At 42.4% G+C, this 22,505-nt stretch overlaps 1 protein-coding gene across 2 annotated transcripts; it reads right to left on the bottom strand.

The window, feature by feature from the left end:
* Nucleotides 1-322: 322 nt before the first annotated feature.
* Nucleotides 323-19,982, bottom strand: LOC110496178 (uncharacterized). Of its 2 annotated transcripts, XM_021571926.3 has the most exons (3): nucleotides 19,071-19,982; nucleotides 16,409-16,567; nucleotides 323-5,938 (listed from the first exon to the last, which is right to left on the bottom strand). In XM_021571926.3, the coding sequence occupies exon 3, from the start codon at nucleotides 5,516-5,518 to the stop codon at nucleotides 1,493-1,495; it is 4,026 nt and encodes a 1,341-aa protein (XP_021427601.3). In that variant the 5' UTR covers nucleotides 5,519-5,938; nucleotides 16,409-16,567; nucleotides 19,071-19,982; the 3' UTR covers nucleotides 323-1,492. The 2 variants fall into 2 exon arrangements, with proteins under 2 accessions (XP_021427601.3, XP_021427599.3); XM_021571924.3 differs by lacking the exon at nucleotides 16,409-16,567.
* Between the last annotated feature and the right edge of the window lie 2,523 nt (nucleotides 19,983-22,505).

Here is a 22,505-nt window from a genome sequence, read left to right as displayed (position 1 = left end):
TCTGATTACAACCTTAAAATGTTTTAAAAAATGTAAATAAATCGGTATATTTTGATTGTCACATCAACAAATTGCCTGCAATTACATTTATTTCTATCAAAATTAAGAGAATCAGGTAATACACATTTATTCAAATGTTATTTTTCTAATTATCTTTCTCATTAACATGAGTATATGTATTTTTTATATGATCTTTCTCAATAACATTTGTATATTGTCCCAAAAATAATCTGTAATTTTTGCCCACTGCATTTCCTCCGCAACCCCACTAGGGGGAGACTTTGAATACCATCAATTTAAATAATAGGAAGGGAAAGCATGATGACATTTTTACAAATGTTTATTTAATTTTTAAGGGATTCAACAATTCACTTTAGGCAAAGAAAACGATAGTTATTTTGTAATAATATTTCATGTTTTAGTTTACTGAAAGGAAAACACTGGGGGACAGGACCTAAGTAATGAACAATGTGTCCGTACACGTGTTACGGGATAGGGCTTAACTAAGGCATAGGGTTGGTAAATGGGGTAGGGAAGAAAAAAAATAAATTGTCACACTGATACATATATTCATCATCCTCCCATTGTTTTACAAAGATAGTCCCAAAACATATTCCCACCCACCCATACAATAGCAACAATGACAAAATAAATGATACTTGGAGTAAAAAAAAACAGCAAATAATCAATATATAATAAAATATAATACGAATTGTACAGTACACTCCGGTTGTTCCCATTATCCATTCCTGACACCAAAGTCCCATTGTTTTCCACTATATATGATGGAAGTGTACAGAAAAATGGTCTCTTTCATTCCATTCTGATCCATTCTAACCTGTTCAGCTAGCCAGTTTTGCACAATTTTACCGATTGTTTGACAAGATACGTCTAGTTACACTAAGTGATTATTCAATTCAGTGAGTCAAGTTTCATAACAGGAGTGACTAATTGACAACTATCTTTTATCGGTTCAAATAGCTTCTTAGACTGGCTTGCTTACCAGACATTTTTTTTTGCTTCAGGCCAAACATCTGTACGAGAAAAAACATCTCTACAGGGAACAAAAGAAAAACACTTAGTACAGAACAAAAGACAAATACTATTACTGTTTAACTGTGAATAATGACAGAAAACATAAAACATCAGTACTTTTGGTACTTCACTCTTACTAGTATGCATTCATAATCCCAGACCAAACACAGCTAACAAAAATGATACTGTGGTTGAATGCATTTTAGAAGAAAAGAGATGCTACTCAAACACTCACATGATCTAGTATCCTCTCTCCGCTTTGGGGAAGCAAAGACAGATGGATGGTGCTTTTGATGTTGACCTTTAAAAAGTCCATGTTATCTTACAAACATCTCTGCTATAGTAAGGATTGTATGAATGGGATATATGGTAATTCTACTAAGCCTGTTGCCCACATCTTTAAAACTTGCTAGTTCTTGCTTGCTTTTTAGTTTAAAAATCCTAGACTATAAAATAATTAGTGGCTGTATTCAGTCACCACTGTTGTTCTCCCAGGCTGGCCCTCCTGAACCACTTCTTCCGCTGTCTTCTCAACAACCTCTCTTGGGGGCAAGTTCACGTTCAAGCCCCAGCTTCCACTGCCTAAGAGAGATTGACCCCGGCAAGCAACCCTGTGCCTCTCTAGGAGAGATCCATTCCAGAAGCGGGAGCGGCATTTGGGACATGAGAACCGCCCTTGGGAAAGGTGACGTCCACGATGAATGAGGGCTTTCCGTAACGTCCGAGAACGCTTTCCGCAGACAGAGCACTTCAGACGGGCCTGGCGGCCGTTATTTCTTGGAGGGTGCCTCACACAACGATGGATCAAAAGTTTGGCCTGACTGGCGAATGTGGTGCTGGGGCAGTACTGGCATGGAAAACGTTTTATGGGGACTTCCATAGATGACAGCCCACTGACCTTAACCACACCTCCGCACCATTGTTTAACTCTATACCCTCCTCTCATTCTCAGGAGCTGGGCGAGCAGTTTCTTTTGCTTAAGCTTCTCATGCATTATTCCTTTTTTCCGCTTCATCAGTTTGAGTCTCCTGCTCGTGGCCTTATTCAAGGCAACCCCTACTAGTTGCCCCCCTCTCATTATACTTTGATATTCAACCCTCCTTTTTTTCTCTCTTTTTCTCTTGCCACCAACCCATCCTTCTTGGGACTGGAACTGAAAAGGGCGGTGTTGACCTTGGGAGGATTGGTTTGGCATGTAGGAGCCAGACGGATAAGTTGAGGGGTGGCCTGATTCAAAAAGAGGGATGTACTCAGCTGCTTGGGAAGGATGTTGGGTTCCACCAGCTGGTGGGATTGCCGAACCAGTGCGGCCCAATCCATGCTGCGATTGCCTGTGCCTGGACAAGCTGTTAGAATAGGCGAAAGCCTTCCCGCATACCTCACAGCAGAAATTCTTTTCACCTCTTATTCCACCACCATGGACAGTTTGTTGATGGGCTGTCAGGTGGAACTGATGGCGGAAGGATTTCCAGCACGTTGTGCATGTATAGAGCTTCTGAGAGGGCTGAGTGGACGAGCTGGACCCCTGAGACTTATCTTGAGGGTACGGATAATAAGATTGAGAGTTTGCTTGATTTCCATCTAGATTATTAACCCCTCCATGGCCCTTAGCAATTTTTCCTCCTGGTGTACCAACCAATTGTCCTTTTGTGTGTAATTTTCCATGTCTCACCAAGCTCTGAGCATAAGCAAACTCTTTACCACATAGGTCACATTTGTAGTTCTTCTGCCCAGAATGCACAGTGGAATGTTTAGTAAGATGGAAGTACTCCCGGAACTCTTTCCCACAAACATCACACCGGTGTGGCTTTTCACCTGTGTGAACACGGTCATGCCGACGTAGGGTCTCACGTCTCCTGAACCCTTTACCACATACTCCGCATGAATATGGCCGTTCTCCCTCTCCACGACTTCTTCTTTGTCTAACTATGATTCCATCAGGTCCTGGTTCTCTCTTCTGCCGAGGCTTGCGTGGCTTTTTCGGTTTAGCATTCATCATCTGCTGGCTTGGATGGGTTAAAGGCATGGTAGAGCCACTACCTGCTCTGTAGGTCTTGTCGATTTCAGATGTTGATGATGGACCACCTGGTGAGACTCCCATATTCCCAAAGCCAAGTCCTCCAAGCAAACCTCCAATGATGTCTCTTCGCTCCTCTCCTCGACTCTCGCCAGTACTTATATCGCAGGAGGCAGCGGCAGCTGCTGCAATTGCAGACATGGCACTGCTAGTGACCTCATCCTCAGAGTCATCCAATAGAGATGAAAGAGGAAGATGAGGCTGCTGTTGATGGAGATGGTGTTGTTGTTGACTTTGAGGGTGTGGGTGTAAGGTAGGAGCCAAGGGTGCTTTTCTAAGTGTCTGGCTTGACATCTCACTGCTATGGGAGCTCTCTCCAGAATAACAAGATTGGTTAGCCTGCTGTCGTCGGTAGTCATCCACACTGTAGGATGGTTGGTAGGATGGCCGGTTCCTTGAATAATCCGTGCCATATTTGCTCGCTCCATCTCGTTGGTAATCACCTGTACCACTGCCTCCAGCCACCATTTCAGTTTTGCTGCTACTTGCACTTGATGAGCTTTGATTTTCACCACTACCGCTTGGTCTGGGCCGGGAATTCCTTCCAGGCTTTCCACAGGTACCAGACGCAGCATGATTTAGCAAAGAGGTGCTCTCTCGGAAGCAGCGACCACAAGCAGGGCATCGGAAAGGCTTATCATCATGGATCTTCTCATGCCTAGTGAGGGACTCACGGCGGTTGAAAGACCGTTGACAGACACCACATGCAAATGGACGAGCCCCTGAATGGATAACACCATGCTGGAGGAGGTGCCCTCTTTTCTTGAATCCCTTTCCACATTCGGTGCAACAGAACGTTTTGTCTTCGCTTGAAGTGTCTGGCTTGGCATCTTCAGAAGTCAAACCATGACTACGGAGATGTCTTCGAAGGCTTGTAAGATGACTGAAGGTCTTTCCACATTCACCACAGTGGTAGATGGCTTCAGGGTCAGGTTGACAAGGCATGGAGGCCATGGGATTTGCAGGTTTAGGTAGCTGTGAATCATTAGCTACCAGCACCGAGGCTGTGGATGAGGAAGGGGCTGAGGAGGAAGAGGAGGAGACCGTTGAGGAAGACTGTGTTGATGAAGAGAGGACTGATGAATGGTTATTACCAAGGCTGGTTATGGCTCCTCCTACAAGGCCCGGTTGAATGATTGAATTTTGACTGTGTTCAGTGGAGCTGCTGTGGCAGTTACTACCACTGCTAGTGCTGTGACTAGTGCCATCTGCTTTTCTCTGAGGAAGGTAGCCAGCCATAGCCTTCTTTCTCCTGCTACCACCACTTCCACCAGACCCAGATCCACTGTCTCCTTTCCCTTCATCTTTCGAAAGTGATAAATGGAGTGGTAGAGGGAGAGGCATACCACTAGCTTCTTGTTGCATCAACGAAGCCAGCTGATTGGAGGAGAGAACTGGAATACCTTGGAAATCAAAGCCACCCAGAGACGACGGCTGAGGTGTTGGATGAAGAGGATGGTGTGGGTGGGTATGGCTGTGAGGGTGAGATAAAGCATGGGGTGCCAATGGTTGCTGCTGCTGTTGAGGTTGGGGAGTGGAGTGACTATGACTGTGAGAGGAGTGAAGAGCTGGAGGTGGGGCAAGGGCTGAGTTTGAGTCACTAGCTCCTTGGCCCAAACCCAGGCCAAGATGGTTATGACCCCCTTGTTGAACCAGAAACTGCTCCAGACTGCTGTTAGTCGGGACCCCAGAAAGAAAGTACTGATTGGCGGCAAGCATGCAACTGAATTGCTGATGTAAGCTACGTGGATCAGACTGCCCAACGAGTGGTTGCCCTAGGGAGGACACTGCACTGCCAGGGTTGTTACTGGTGGACGATGAAGATGACGGGGAGGGCGAGGAGGATGGTCCAGGTGAGGCTTGGGGAACAGAGAGGCCAGGGTGTAAAGGTGGCGGTGGGGGAGCCGATGTAACCACTCCTCCAATAACACCAGACCCTCCACCGCTACTACCACCAAAGTCAAAACGTCCCATTCCCGAGTGCAGCTGCTCTTGGGCTAGCGCTGCTTCTGCAGGGTGAAACGGACGTAAGAATTGTGGGTATCCTGCAGCAGAACTCCCACTACTACTCATCTTACTGGATTTCCGTGAACTATGCGAGGATGAGGACTGGCTCTGGTGTGATATTGGTGGAGGTGGGGCACTCATTTTGGCAAATATCGATGAAGAATCAGCAAAAGCATTACTTCTAGACCCCTGAAGAGACCCCAGACCAAGCCCAGAGAGAAGAGCCCCTGATGACTCCCCCTGCTGTTGGTGCTGCTGCTGAAGCTGCTGCTGATGCTGAAGTTGGACTTGCTGTTGGTGCTGCAACTGTCTTTCCAATCCAAGGCCTTTAAACTGGTGGGCTTGGTGTCCACTTAGCATATCTAGAATGTCCAAGGGGTACTTACTGAACTGGAACATCTCCCACTCACTAATGGGAGGTTTTTCCTGGGTCACTCGCCCTACTGTTGAAGTACAATATCGCACCAATAATCATCAATAGCCACAGCTACTGGAAGTAATGTTTCTTGAACAACTTAGAATGACTCTCGCTGCTACCAATGTCTATCCCTTATCCCCTCTTATACAGATGAATGCCTAGTGCTTGCACTTTAAACCAAGAAGAGCAGGTAAAGGTCCTATTAAATAAATGCTGTTCCTAATTTGAAATACAACGTATAAATAGTATGCAGTCTATGTAGTGTTTGTAGAGTCCTTCTTGTACAGTGGTAGTCTTGTTTTTCACCAAAAATGTGAAGCTGTCAGCATCCAGCTGGGGTGGAGGAGGATTAACAGGCGTTCCACTTCTTTGTCTGCCCGTTGATGCCACACTCTTGAAGACTGGGGAAAAACAGAAACATTGGTTAAGTCTCTTGGTTAAATAGGCCTAGAGCTTGATAGCGCCTCGGGACAAAGTGGAGTTGGAAATTCAACGGCTCAGACACGAGACGTATGTGGTAGGATCTACAGGAAATCACAGACTACAAAAAGAAAACCAGCCACGTTACAGAAACCGACGTCTCGCTTCCAGACAAACTAAATCACCTTCTCTGCCCGCTTTGAGGATAATACAGTGACACCATCGTGGCCCGCTAACAAGGACTGCAGCCCCCACTCCTCTCCTTCTCTGTGGCCGACGTGAGTAAGACATTTAAACATGTTAACCCTCGCAAGGTTATTGGCACAGACGGCATCCCTAGCTGCGTCCTCAGAGCATGCGCAGACCAGCTGGCTGGTGTGTTTACAGACATATTCAATCGCTCCCTATCCCAGTCCGCTGTCCCCACATGCTTCAAGATAGCCACCATTGCTCCTGTACCCAAGGCGGCAAAGATAACTAAATGACTACCGCCCCGTAGCAGTCCCTTCTGTCATCATGAAGCGCTTTGAGAGACTAGTCAAGGATCATATCACCTCCACCCTACCTGCCACCCTAGACCCACTTCAGTTTGCATACCGCCCCAACAGGTCCACAGACAATGCAATTGCCATCACACTGCCCTATCCCATCTGGACAAGAGGAATACCTATGTAAGAATGCTGTTCATTGACTACAGCTCAGCATTCAACACCATAGTAAGGTTACAAGGTCATCATTAAGCTGGAGGCCCTGGGTCTCAACCCCGCACTGTGCAATTGGGTCCTGGACTTTGATGGGCCAATCACTTCGCTGACCCTCAACACGGGGGCCCCACAAGGGCGTGTGCTCAGCCCCCTCCTGTACTCCCTGTTCACCCATGAATGCGTGGCCATGCACAACTCCAACTCAATAATCAAGTTTGCAGATGACACACCAGTAGTGGGCTTGATTACCAACAACAATGAGACAGCCTACAGGGAGGATGTGAGGTCACTCGGAGTGTGGTGTCAGGACAACACCTCTCTCAATGTCAACTAAACAAAGCCGCAGATCATGGACTTCAGGAAACCGCAGAGGGAGCACCACCCATCCACATCGAAGGGACAGTAGTGGAGGTGGAAGTTAAGTTCCTCGGCGTACACATCACAGACAAACTGAAATGGTCCCCCCACACAGACAGTGTGGTGAAGAAGGAGCAACAGCGCCTCCAACCTCAAGAGGCTGAAGAAATGTGGCTTGTCACCTAAAACCCCCCCCAAAAACTTTTACAGATGTACAATCGAGATCATTCTGTCAGTCTGTATCACCGCCTGGTTCGGCAACTGCACCGCCCTCAACCGCAAGGCTCTCCAGAGGGTGGTGCGGTCTGCACAACGCATCACCGGGGGCAAACTACCTGCCCTCCAACACCCGATCTCACAAGAAGGCCAAAAAGATCATGAAGGACAACAACAACTCGAGCCACTGCCTGTTAAAACCGCTACCATCCAGAAGGCGACGTCAGTACAGGTGCTTCAAAGCTGGAACCGAGAAACTGAAAAACAGCTTCTATCTCAAGGCCATCAGACTGCTAAACAGCAATAACTAACTCAAAGAGGCTGCTGCCTACATAGTACATACTCATGTCACTGGCCACTTTAATAAATGGATCACTAGTCACTTTAAACAAGGCCACTTTAATAATGTTTACATATCTTACATTACTCACCTCATATGTATATACTGTACCTTATACCATCTATTGCACCATGCCTATGCCGCTCATCCATATATTTATATGTACATATTCTTATTCCTCCCTTTAGATTTGTGTGTATTAGGTAGTTGTTGGGAAAATTGTTAGATTACCTGTTAGATATTACTGCACTGTCGGAACTAGAAGCACAAGCATTTTGCTACACTCGCATTAGCATTGGCTAATCATGTGTATGTGACCAATAAAATTTGATTTGATCCCGAGAATTGACAAAGCATCATATCAAATTATTTTAAGCTCCCAGTATAGGCATACATAACCACTTACCACTAGACACAACTCAGGAGATCTTCATTGTCTAACTTAATATTTGTCAAAACATATCAAGCATTTGTGCCTTTAAAATTGTGATTATTTACAATAATTGTATTGCCTAGACCAATGCAGCCATCAACTCTGTTAACGGTGCATTCTGTAACATAGCCTCATGCAATTACTAAGGATAGACAATTATTTAACAAAAATAGTTATTGAAACACAAAAGGGCCCACACTTCCAGGTCAGAATTCAGAATCAGTAACTGATTTGAAAGAGAGAGAAAAAGGACTCTGGCCCGAAAACCAAACTTGCTTAACCCAAGGGTCGTTCCATTTGATTTCAATCACTTTTTGACCGCACCTCTTGACTTGAACAAACATTTCTAAACATGTTTGGCCATGGCAGAAGCAGGGGTCGCATTAGCTTTTAGAAGTCTGCACTTTCAAAACGCAGACCATAAAATCTGTATTTTAAACCATTTCACCTGCATTTTATATTGAAATAAGTGTTTTCTTGCTTCAGTAGTGATCAAGGGCGTGCAGCAAGTTTTTTCAATGCTATTTGGCTTGCATTATGTCAAACAGAATAGGTTAGACCCCAATTGCACTCGGACTCATTGGTCAAGTAGAAATTAAAGTTGGGTCGTTCCATATTATTTCAATCACTTTCAAACTGCACCGCTTTTAACAAAATCTTCATACAAGTTTGCCCATGGTGGAAGTGGTCAGAAAGTGACTTTTTGGACCTGAATGGCAAAACTGGTGCTCGAAGTTTACCCATTTTGCATACCCCACCCTACCATGCGATGTCATCACTTAAAAAGATAAATGGTTAAGTTTGATATTATTTGAAAGCTTACAAAACAGGGTTGTCAAACTATATTTTTTACGTCATATATATAAATAAAAAACTAAACCCAGATTCTCATTTTCACAAATGTACCCTGGATAAGGAATGTGACAAACGGACAATTTTTCTTAACATGTAAACGTAAAACGTTTTAAGTTTACGGTTTCCCATAAAAAAAAGAGAAGACAATTCGCAAAATTCCATGTGAATTTACAATGCAGCTGTGCTGCCAGCAACGGTTTGCGTCTCACCGTGCATCACTTTCAGATAGTTAAAGTAAAGATACAACCATTTTGAATGTTATATTGTTTTTGTGCATCGCTGAGCAATTTCCCGATTCCTTGGGTCAATTCATGTTTTCATGTGTATCTGAGATATTGCCATTCAAGCAGGCAGAAATTCAGTTGATATGACGTAGCCTTAAGATAAAGCCGCTCTCACCACACTGGAAGTTAAACAGGAATACAACTTTTAGATCGGAGAAACATGTCAGATTGTCTTCTCTCCAATGAGCCATTGATCATATTTCTGTGATTTAAATACCTAGAGAAATGTGTAATTTAACAAAAGGGTTTAACACATTTCTCCCATTTGTCTGCCTCTTCAGTCCAGGGTGAATTGCATGGTGCCGTTGTGAATGTCAGACTGCATCGATCTGCAGGTTGAACACGGTGAGATTGTAGACTGGTAAATCGATAGTTAGAGCAGTTTGTTTAGGTGATTTTACAGCTCTCTTCTTCACAGGCTGATATTGACTTTGGTATTATTGTGTGTAGCTACATTTGCTAGCTAGCTACCTAGCCAGCCAGCCCACAGAGACAGCATTGCGGGTTTTGTAGTTGACCAACCTTAACAACAAAATGAAACATTTGTTCACCCCCAAATATTATTCTCACATATTAGTGTTATGCAAATGAGTGGTTTGGTGGAATTTTATTTTTAAAGCATTGCACCTGTACTACCATCACTGTACCTCAACTCAAGTTAGATTTTCTTTCTCATTTAACTTCTCAAAGTATTGCCACACAAGACTTCGCTGCGGTCACTTACCTTTCTCTGTCATTTTTCCAACTGTTAACAACAATGACGTAGTGGAGAGTCGACTACAAAATAATTGTTTCCCCGAATCCTTGCACGTCGAGTGTGAAGACTCCTAAAATTCTGTATTTTTGGAACGCAGGAGACTGACTAGTTGCCGTACCTCCAAGAACACAAACGCTCACAATTTTCCGTGAGCTAGAGAGGGACGGAGGGAGACAGTATAAGGAGGTCAGCCGCCAGACACACAGAACCGTGCACTAGGCCTATCAGACGGCAATCAAAAGCTGTATCTCACAATGGAATCCTGCATATCACCATTTCTTGGCTTGCAATGTCTCACAACTTCAGTAACGCAAGGCCTAACATCAATGAATAGGCTAGGATATTGAGATGAGCTAGACGCAACACTTCAATCTCGTAGTATCTGCGCATTAGCAAGGGTTCGCTTTACGCTGTTCACAGCGTGGTAGCCAGGGCACCAAAACAAAGAAGAAGTTGAGCCTTAGTTGATGCGGAAATTGACCCACTATGTTGTTGATCTTTCTGCATCTATGCAAAAACAAACAAAACATTTTCAGTTATGGATCTATCTTTAAGATCCTAATTTTCGTTTAAATGGTTTAATGTTTACAACCCTACCTTAAACTAGGGCTGGGTGATATGGCAAAAATATATTTTTGTTTCATGTTTTTGAATAATAAAAGTTATAAACTTGCTTTATGAGTAGTGTGGCCCTAGGGTGGCAACACACACATTCTAAGTGATTTCATTGGGTCTTTCTGCATTGTTTCATACTCTTCAATTCAACTAAAAATTATTTCTCAGCATTATCATACATTTCTGCTTTTCCTGCACTCATTTGAGATAATTTCCACGTAGTGCTGCACGATATGGGCAAACAATCTGGGCCTTATTTTTAACCAAATGTTGCAATTGCGATTTAGAGGAAAACACTTGGGTGAACTGTTAGAATCATGGAAATATAATTATTATTCTAATTCTATAGTTAGAATATAATAGTGGGCACTTTAAATAAAGTGTTTGACATGACTATGAATGAAAATACCAAGGAGGAGTTATTGTGACAGGGTAGGAACCAAAGTGTTGACAAGTGTTTCCTAGGGGAACCTTAAGCTTTGGCGGACCAACTGACAAGCGTCTTCACTGACATGTTCAACCTCTCCCTGACCGAGTCTGTAATACCTACATGTTTCAAGCAGACCACCATAGTCCCTGAGCCCAAGAAAGCAAAGGTAACCTGCCTAAATTATTATTGCCCCGTCGCACTCACGTCGGTAGCCCTGAAGTCCTTTGAAAGGCTGGTCATGGCTCACATCAACACCATCATCCCGGATACCCTAGACCCACTCCAATTCTCATACATCCCCAACAGATCCACAGATGACGCCCTCTCAAATCGCACTCCACACTGTCCTTTCCCACCTTGACAAAAGGAACACTTATGTGAGAATGCTGTTCATTGACTACAATGAAGCGTTCAACACCATAGTGTCCAGAAAGATCCTCACTAAGCTAAGGACCCTGGGACTAGATTACCTCTCTCTGCAACTGGATCCTGGACTGCCTGACAGGCAGGTATTTAGTCCCAGGGTCCAGGTGGTAAGGGTAGGTAACACCACATCTGCCAAGCTGATCCTCAACACGGGGGCCCCTCAGGTGTGCGTGCTTAGTACCGTCCTGTACTCCCCGTTCACCTACGACTGCGTGGCGAAGCACGACTCCAACACCATCATTAAGTTTGCTGATAACACAACAGTGGTAGGCCGGATCACCGACAGCCTATGAGACAGCCTATAGGGAGGTGGTCAGACACCTGGCAGTGTTGTGCCAAGACAAACTCTCCCTCAAAGTGAGCAAGACAAAGGAGCTGATCGTGGACTACAGGAAAAGGAGGGCCGAACATGCCCACATTCACATCGATGGGGCAGTAGTGGTGGGTGGAGAGTCAAGTTCCTTGGTGTCCACATTACCAACAAACTACAATTGTCCAAACACACCAAGACAGTCGACAACCCCTTTTCCCCCTCACAAGACTGAAAAGATTTGACATGGGTCCCCAGATCCTCAAAAAGTTAGTTGCACTATTGAGAGCATCCTGACCGCTTGCATCACCGCCTGGTATGGCAACTGCTCGGCATCCGACCTTAAGGCGCTACAGAGGGCAGTGCGTACGGCCCAACAGATCACTGGGGCCAAGCTTCCTGCCACCCAGGACCTAGTCACTTTAATAATGTTCACATACTGCTTTACTCATTTTCAATGCCATTCTGACATTGCTCATCCTAATATTTATATTATATATTTCTTAATTCCAATCTTTTACTTTTAGATGTGCGAATTGTTGTGAAATGTTAAGACACTACTGCAGTGATGAGCTAGGAACACAAGCATTTCGCTACACCCACAATAACATCTGCTAAATATGTGTATGTGACCAAAAATATTAGATTTGATATCAAGTTTAGCCAACTTGGATGTAGGTAAAATTTCACAAGCTCTGAATTTATCTAACAAGACAAAACAGTTGAATTGTTATGAACACAACCTGTCCGTCTCCAACTGTTTGAAAAGCATGCTAGCCTGTCCACTTTGTTCAGATGTTGAAATCAAGTGGCCTACTTTATTTCTCAGAATGAGAATGAGTTGCCAATTCCTTATATAATTGTTTTATGCTTATTGCACACAGACTAAACAGCTAGTATAACGATCTCTAACTGACTAAAATGCTGCTAGCAATACGTGGTACCGTAATGCACGCGCGACAATTAGATTTCATTTTCCAGAATGAATGTTAATTTGGTACATACGTTTTAGTAGTGTCTGCTCGGCTCAAAATTTGAGGAGTTGAAACGGTTGAAAGTGAACTTCTCTACTACAGTAAAATTATGTCTCCATGTGTTTCTGTGTCCATATGACTGATTCTGTTGGACCAAACCTCAAACGCAAGTTGAAACCGTTTGTCAGAGAAAGAAGTGATCTCTCATCTTGGGAGAAAGAGGAAAAGCATGAGGTTTCCCTCTCGCCAAAATCTGTCCCAAAAAAAGCCCAATGCATTTCTATGCGCTTATCTTGAACCTAAGCTTGTCGCCTGCCTTCTCACCTTTGGGACAATGACTCCCACTGTTAGGGTGGAGAAGTGAGCATCTCCTCATTATATCCAACTCCCTGATGTAAATGGAAAGGAGCACAGGAGCGAACAAGACGAGACCAAAAAGACAACATGAGAACAAGCGGACATAAACTTTCATAAAAACAAAAATGAATTTGCTATATATTGTGCCGCATCACATAAACATTTTTACATTCAAATACCATTATAGAAGGTAAAGTAAAAACCCAAACCGGTCCGTGCATCAATACCGGTATATTGTAAAAAACGGTATATCACCAAGCCCTACCGTAGATCTTATTTTACATTGGAAGCATTTGTGTTGTGCCAGTCATCGGTTGAGACAGCATACTCGAATACAGGGTGGGTATCATTTCAATCATAAAAATAGAATTCATAGAATGGACCTATCCCTTCAGACACCTGCAATTTATCTGGTACACCATTGACATTTCAATTTAATTGAAACTAACTTCCAATTACTACCAGTAAGATAGCAGCTGGTCCACCCACTGTCAAATGTCAACTTGAATGGAAATATATTATCTATATAATTTCAATAGGTTTCCAATGGAAGATTGACAGTTTAAAAAGGTCCAATGCAACCTTTTAATCTCAAAACAAAATAATTTCTAGGTAACAATGAAGTACCTTCCTGTGATTGTTTTCAATTAAAATGCTTCTTAACAAACACCAATTGGTGTGAGTGGGGAGGGAAAACTGAAAACTAGCCATTATTGGCAGAGAGATTTGGAGCAGGGATACAAGTTTCAGTCAATTTTGCTGCCGACTAACCAACCCAAGAACAGGTTAACAAATGGTTAAATTCGTTCCAAACAGTAAAATGACCTGATCATGAGAAAATATTATGCATGGGTAAAATGAACAGATATTTTTCATTAACTTCTTTGGGACTGGGGGGCAGTATTGAGTAGCTTGGATGAATAAGGTGCCCAGAGTAAACTGCCTGCTACTCAGGCCCGGTTGCTAATATATGCATATTATTAGTATATTTGGATAGAAAACACTCTGAAGTTTATAAAACGGTTTGAATGATGTCTGTGAGTATAACAGAACTCATATGGCAAGCAAAAACTGAGAACAAATCCAACCAGGAAGTGGGAAATCTGAGGTTTGTAGTTTTTCAACTCATTCCCTTTCAAAAATAGTGTCTATGGGGTCATGTTGCACTTCCTAAGGCTTCCACTAGATGTCATCAGTCTTTAGAACCTTGTTTGATGCTTCTACTGTGAGGTGGGGGCTCATAAGGGCTGTTTGAGCCAGGTGTCTGGCAGAGTGCCATGAGCTCGTGACGCGCGTTCACGTGCGAGTTAGCTTGCGTTCCATTGCATTTCTACAGACAAAGGAATTCTCCGGTTGGAACATTATTGAAGATTTATGATAAAAACATCCTAAAGATTGATTCTATACTTCGTTTGACATGTTTCTACGAACTGTAATATAAAGTTTCGTCTGAACTTTCGCATGGACTAGGTATTTGGACATATATGTGGGACTTTATCGAATAAATCAAACATTTATTGTGGAACTGGGATTCCTGGGAGTGCATTCTGATGAAGATCATCAAAGGTAAGTGAATATTTATAATGCTAATTCTGACTTCCGTTGACTGCACAACATGGTGGATATCTGTTTGGCTGTTTTGTTGTCTGAGCACTGTACTCAGAATATTATATGGTTTTTTCGGTAAAGCTTTTTTGAAATCTAACACAGCGGTTGCATTAAGGAGAAGTTTGTCTAAAGTTCCATGTATAACACTTGTATTTTCATCAACATTTATGATGAGTATTTCTGTAAATTGATGTGGCTCTCTGCAAAATCAACGGATGTATTGGAACTACTGAACGTAACGTGCCATAAATATTAACTTTATCGAACAAAACATACATGTATTGTGAAACATGAAGTCCTATGAGTGTCATCTGATGAAGATCATCAAAGGTTAGTGATTAATTTTATCTGTATTTCTGCTTTTTTGACTCTTGTCTTTGGCTGGAAAAATGGCTGTGTTTTTCTATGACTTGGCTCTGACCTAACAATCGTTTGTGGTGCTTTCGCCGTAAAGCCTTTTTGAAATCGGACAAATGGCTGGATTAACGAGAAGTTTATCTTTAAAATCGTGTAAAATACTTGAGGAATTTTAATGAGATTTGTTGTTTTGAATTTGAAGCCCTGCACTTACACTGGCTGTTGTTGAGGATGTCCCAGAAAGGTTAAGAGCTTAAAAAACATGCAACAATAGCAAGCCTGTGGTCTCATTATTTAACATGAAACTACTGTGATGAAGCAGACAAAGTAATACATAATTTGCCAAAAAGCCATTTGCGGGAAAACGCTGTTCTAAAAGCCGCCCCTGACGCAAGCCGTTTAATGTGACTGAAATGAACACCTCCATTAGAAACATAGAAAGAGGTCAACTGTAAATATGCAACAACTAGGAACAACGTTGATATGAAAACCAATAGAACAGAAGATAAATGCTGTGAAACTTTTTTTGGGTAGCTACTTAGTGCTGCTACTCTGTCTCCCACAGCTCCCTGCAGTCTGAGTAGCCTAGCAACGAGTCTCCACTCGTTTGCTCATGGCTCTCTGACTAAAGACAGCCATTAGTTGACGTAAGAAAGCTACTTTCTAACTCTATAAACTCACTGTACATTACTATTTTCTGCAAAATAATCATTCTGGTCGACTCCGACACTGTTCCCGTTTTATGACTTGACGAGTTTTGTTCAAATTCTGACACTAATTGAATTACGCAAATTAACCTAGACTCATAAGCATGACCGCTCAAATATATTTTCAGTGGATAATGGTTATGTACGTACGGTCACTGTGGGGAAGACGTCGTCAAAGCACTCAGGAGAATCCCGGAACACATTCCAGTCTGTGCTAGCATAATAGTCCTGGAGCTTAGCATCTGCTTCATCTGGTCACTTTCTTATTGACCGAGTCACTGGTGCTTCCTGCTTTAGTTTTTGCTTGTAACAGGAATCAGAAGGATAGAATTGTGGCCAGATTTGCCAAATGGAGGGCAAGCTTTGAACTAATCTCTGTGTGTGGAGTAAAGGTGACCTAGAGTTTTTTCCCCTCTGGTTGCACATTTAACATGCTAGTAGAAATCAGGTAAAACGGATTTCAGTTTCCCTGCATTAAAGTCCCAGGCCACTAGGAGCGGCGCCTCCAGATGAGCGGTTTCCTGTTTGCTTATGGCCGTATATAGCTCATTGAGTGAGGTCTTAGTGCCAGCATCGGTTTGTGGTGGTATATAGACAGCTACGAAAAAGACATGAAAACTCTCTTGGTAAATAGTGTGGTCTACAGCTTATCATGAGATACTCTACCTCATGCACCAGTTGTTGTTCACAAATATACATAGACAGCCACCCCTTGTCTTACCAGAGGCCGCTGTGCTATCCTTGCCGAAAAAGATGAAAACCCGCCAGCTGTATGTTATCCATGTCGTCGTTCAGCCACGACTCGGTGAAACATAAGATATTAGAGTTTTATTTCCCGTTGGTAATCTCCCCCGCATCCGTCGATATCGCCGTTCCGCATCTGCAGTAAAAGGTGGCTAAATTATCCTCAGTATGGTCATCTTAAAACAATTCCATGTTAGTTTAGAACCTAGAGGGTTAACCCGTCTCATCCCCGTCATCTAGACTGATTGAAGTGGATTTAACAATAAGGGATCATAGCATTCACCTGGTACATCTATGTCATGGAAAGAGCAGGTGTTCTTAATGTTTTTTACACACAGTGTATATGAACAAAATCTGAGTTTACATGTTTTTAGATAATCGATGTCAAAATGTAATGTTTTATTTAAAAAAAAAATATTTCAATAAATCATAAAAGATTTGAACAACCCTGTTTGTAAGCTTTCAAAGTATATCAAACTCAACCAGTCTCATGGTAGGGTGGGCTTTGCAAATTGGGTCAAAATTGAGCAATCTCAATTTTTACCTTGTCAGCTCGGGGATGCGATCTTGCACACTTTTGGTTACACGCTGAATTCATGTCTCTCCTATTTTCAAATGCCAAAACATTCAGATCCAAAATGTCACTTTCTGACCACTTCCACAATGGGAAAACATGGAAGGTTTCATTCAAATCAAAAGGGGTTCAGTAAAAAAGTTATTGAAATCATATGGAACAACTCAGCTGTTAGTTCAGCCAATCATACTTTCCACATGCACCTCAGGTTTGCTTTAAAAAGAGGAGAGACGTGAATTCAGTGTGTGCAGTTAATTGTGTGCAATCCTGGTCCTAGGGGACCACATCTTTCTTCTAGCCCAGCACTTATTCAATTAACCAACAAGTCCTTCATTAGTCTAGTTGAGCTGTGCAGATGTGTAAGGGCAAAACCGCCTATAAATATATTCGGTGGAAGCGTGGGCGGCAGGTAGCCTAGTGGTTAGAGCGTTGGACTAGTAACCAAAAGGGTGCAAGATCAAATCCCTGAGCTGACAAGGTAAAAAATGTGTTGTTCTGCCCCCGAACAAGGCAGTTAAACCCACTGTTCCTAGGCCGTCATTGAAAATAAGAACTTGTTCTTAACTGACTTGCCTAGTTAAATAAAGGGCAAATAAAAAACACTGGTGTGGTTTAAATAATCTTTCACCTTTACTTTTTTCCAGGTGACTTTTCTGACTTGGTTAGAGACATGGGAGGCCTGCCACAGCTACACAACCACCTCACCTAAACTAATTATAGGCTACATTTCAAAATGGTAACACCAGCACCACGTTCAGCAGGACGTAACGTTCAGATATAAATATGCTATGTAGAACAGACATGTCAAATAAGGAATCTATTCATGGAATTTCTATCCTTCTATCGTTCAAGAACGTTTTGCAACTGAACGAGGCCCTGGGCTACACCCAACCTTCAGTCTTTTAAGGTAAATATCACAGGAACCCGTGTGAAACTTCTGCTAGAGAACAACAGTGAATTCACTGTGTCCTTCCCCATAACAATAGACACACAAAAACAGTTCTGTCTTGTGGGCAACTTTCCAATTACATTTCTTGTAGGGCGATAAGGTCACCCAACCTATTGTTACCAAACAAGGAAGGTATTATAATAGCCAAGAAAATAAATAGATGACCCATATAACCTTGTGGAGTTTGGTACAATTGTCTTGTTATAATAAACAAACAAGTAGCCTACTCCATAGATTATTTTTGTTGTCATGAAACTTTGTAAACAAATGATTTAGGCCATTTACGCCAAAGTCCAAATTATTAATTGAGTTAGGTCTAGCCTCATCTCATAGAAATTAAGTACTCCCAGTAAAGGTATTTACATGGGACGCATGTTCTGTTTTCTCCATCCTTTGCTTTTTTCAGGGGGCCACTCTTTGATATAATGCCAAATTTGCTGATTGAAGCCTACGGGGCAATGCAAATGAAATGTATGTAGCTAGTTATGAAATGATATACCATGAACTTGAAGCCATTAGTCTAAAGTGCCAAGAAGGCAATCAAATAGGCCTAAATTGAATGTAGCCTGGGCCTCGGTAAAATCAATTCAAAGTTTATTGGACATGTACACATATTTGCTGGTGTTATAGCAGGTGTAACGAAATGCTTATGTTACTAGCTCCAACAGTGAAGTAGAATGTTTCGCAAATGTAATACAAATAAAAAATATATATAAAATCAAGGAATTACAATCAAAGTGGATATATTAGAGTGAGCATATGAGAATCCAGAATATAAATGTGACAGAAATTGGCATAAACTGATTGGCATGCACAGTGTTTAATTTTTATGATAATATGCTGTGCATCATTATGTAAAACAAATCGACAAAACTATGGATGATAGCCAACATGGCCATGTCTAGACCTGTACCTGATAGGTGCCAATAGCCTACTGTTGAGATATTTGCAACCATAACAGAGAATGTGTTTTCATATAACTTACAAAAGACTACTACTGTGCTAAAATGTTTTCCAATGACGTTCCCAGTATTTCCTGCTGGTCTGTGAAGACCTTGCCTAACTACAAGGTTATAAGGTACCATTTAACAATAAACTAATTTTAAAACATCTTACCAACAGGTTTGGTGGGATGTATATGGGCTGGAGACTGGTGTAGCACTTTCTGCTTGATTGAAGACCAAAACGTGTTTACAAGTAGAAACGAATGGGTCTGCTTCCATTGATCTTCTGGTGGGTAGCTAAGTTAGCTAGACTAACTTGAAAACCCACCAAAATTGCAGGTGGTGGCGAAATTCCAAAATTAGTAGCGCGGCATTCGTCATTAGCTAACCAACGTTAGCAGGCTAACATTACTTTGTTTTTATAGGTGGTTGAGTAGAATTGTCAACCAAAGCAGCAATAAAAATTAAATTGGATCTGAATAAAGGAGTCTTTCAATCATGTCGTTGTTAGCTAATACATGTAAATGTCGTTTGAAAACCTGGTTGCATAGGTAGCGGCTGCTAAGCTAACCTAGCTACCAAGCTAACAGATAGCTTGATAGCTGTCTTTTTTTTTAGCTAGCTAACCTTATAATTACCATTAAAATCGCCTGTCAAAACGTTAAAATAAAAAAAAAAATAGGATAAAAATGGCGCGGGGTACGCCGTGAAAACTTATTTATGTCAGATAGCCATTTTTCTTCATCCAGGGACAAATATTTTCAAAGGCCTGCCTCTCCATCGGCCGAGGAGGGCTGTTTTCGACTCGTTAACAAAAACTATTTCCGCTGGGTTGGCCTGCTAATTCAGATATGTCCCTTGTTTGAAGCGGTAGTTTCGATGCTTGAATCGTTAACTCTTCGAATTTACCGAAATTAGCCCTTTCTTGAGTGTTTGTCGTATTTTCATAATTTTTCTTCGGTCAAATATTTTCCGCCCCGTGTCAATTTTAGGTGTCCCCGTCTATGGACTATGCCTACGGCTGCTAATGTTCTTCGAGTTAAAATGGTAGCTTCCGGTCTGTATTCTATTTCCGGGTAGTGTCACAGGCTAAGAAGTCCAACCAACCGTGAGTGTGTGCGCGCGCGCGCGTGTTAGAGTGTGCAGAGCCATGTATTTGGAAAGCATGCATGGCTGTGTGCTCGTGTTGTTTCTGAATTTCTGCATAACCCAAACAATTGCATGACCATTGCCAAATGCATTATTAAATGCATGTATTTAGTTGACTTATGCATTTTACACACAATTGAGATTGCTTATTGCTTATATTAAAATCAAAATGTTTTTTTAAGGACATTTTGTCAGATTAGTTTCCATATACTGACATCATTCATACTGAATCCACAAGGGTGACAAAGGGGAATAAAGGGACAAACGACTACATGTTTTGGTATAAGAAAGGTTGAGAGAACAATATCAAAGTGACTCCCATATTACTAGACACTTAACAGCTGCTCATCACATATGTGAGGTAAAGCAATTAGAAATAATTAGTTCAGAGCGTGTGGCCCAGAGAGTTTTATATTCCTGGAATTTTAAGTAAACGAGTACAGTGTAATTATAGGGCCATTTATAGAACTTACAACCAGTTTGAATACTTTATTTATTGTGTTTATTTATTTAGGATCCCCATTGACTTCCTGGCGTCCAGCAACATTAAGGCAGTTACATACAATTTAAAATATTACATGACATTACATTTCATAACACTTTTCCCAACACATGAAGTGTGTTCCCTCAGGCCACTACTCTACTATCACATATCTATAATACAAATTCCATGTGTGGGTGATTCTGAAACTTCCGGCACTTTGGTCCTGCATTTTTCAGAAATTAAAAATGATTCAAACACCATTTTACAAGTATTTTGATTGTCTTTGATTTGTCTAGAAACAATATCTGATAACCGCTGTATCTATAACACATTTCTTATATACAGTGGCTTGCAAAAGTATTCACCCCCCTTGGCACTTTTCCTATTTTGTTGCCTTACAACCTGGAATTAAAATGGATTTTGGAGGGGTTTGAATCATTTGATTTACACAACATGCCCACCAATTTGAAGATGCTAAATATTTTTTATTGTGAAACAAACAAGCAATAAGACAAAAAAACTGAAAACTTGAGCGTGCACAACTATTCACCCCCCAAAGTCAATACTTTGTAGATCCACACTTCGCAGCAATTACAGCTGCAAGTCTCGTGGGGTATGTCTCTATAAGCTTGGCACATCTAGCCACTGCGATTTTTTTCCCATTCTTCAAGGCAAAATTGCTCCAGCTCCTTTAAGTTGGACATGTTCCGCTGGTGTACAGCATACCACATATTCTCTATTGGATTGAGGTCTGGGCTTTGACTAGGCAATTCAAAGACATTTAAATGTTTCCCCTTAAACCACTTGAGTGTTGCTTTAGCGGTATGCTTAGGGTCATTGTCCTGCTGGAAGGTGAACATCTGTCCCAGTCTCAAATCTCTGGAAGACTGAAACAGGTTTCCCTCAAGAATTTCCCAGTATTTAGCGCCATACATCATTCCTTCAATTCTGACCAGTTTCTCAGTCCCTGCCGATGAAAAACATCCACACAGCATGATGCTGCCACCACCATGCTTCACTGTGGGGATGGTGTTGAGGTGTTGGGTTTGCACCAGGCATAGCATTTTCCTTGATGGCCAAAAATGTCATGTACTGTCATGTTGTGTCTTGTCTCTGTCCTTTCCCTTCACCCTGTCTCCCTCTGCTGGTCGTTGTTAGGTTACCTTTTCTCCCCCGCTTTCCCCCAGCTGTTCCTTGTCTCCGCATCACTACCATCTTCCTCTGCCGGCTCGGGTGCTGAGCCCATGCAGCTGGGAGGTATCCGCATCTCGACTAAGGAGAGGGAACGGAGAATCACCAACCGCCTCTGTCTCTATTGCGGTTCCGCTGGTCATTTTGTCACTTCATGTCCAGTAAAAGGCCAGAGCTCGTCAGTAAGCGGAGGGCTACTGGTGAGCGCTACTACTCCTGTCTCTCCTTCAAGATCCTGCACTACCTTGTCGGTCCATCTACGCTGGACCGGTTCGTCAGCTTCCTGCAGTGCCTTAATAGACTCTGGGGCGGAGGGCTGTTTTATGGACGAGACCTGGGCTCGGGAACATGACATTCCTCTCAGACAGTTAAAGGAGCCCACGGCCTTGTTCGCCCTGGATGGTAGTCCTCTCCCCAGGATTCAGCGTGAGACGCTACCTTTAACCCTCACTGTTTCTGGTAATCATAGTGAAACCATTTCTTTTTTAATTTTTCGTTCACCTTTTACACCTGTTGTTTTGGGCCATCCCTGGCTAGTTTGTCATAATCCTTCCATTAATTGGTCTAGTAATTCTATCCTCTCCTGGAACGTCTCTTGTCATGTGAAATGTTTAATGTCTGCTATCCCTCCTGTTTCCTCTGTCTCTTCTTCACAGGAGGAGCCTGGTGATTTGACAGGGGTGCCGGAGGAATATCACGATCTGCGCACGGTGTTCAGTCGGTCCAGGGCCACCTCTCTTCCTCCACACCGGTCGTATGATTGTAGTATTGATCTCCTTCCGG

Source organism: Oncorhynchus mykiss, chromosome 18, assembly GCF_057628025.1.
Source record: "Oncorhynchus mykiss isolate SJ-2025 chromosome 18, ASM5762802v1, whole genome shotgun sequence".
In the NCBI taxonomy this organism is placed as follows: domain Eukaryota; kingdom Metazoa; phylum Chordata; class Actinopteri; order Salmoniformes; family Salmonidae; genus Oncorhynchus; species Oncorhynchus mykiss.
This window is presented reverse-complemented; position numbering and strand designations above follow the sequence as displayed.

What these genes read in the sequence shown, in the direction of transcription:
- LOC110496178 (XM_021571926.3), bottom strand. Translation starts at nt 5,518, where the DNA reads ATGTTCCAGTTCAGTAAGTACCCCTTGGACATTCTAGATATGCTAAGT.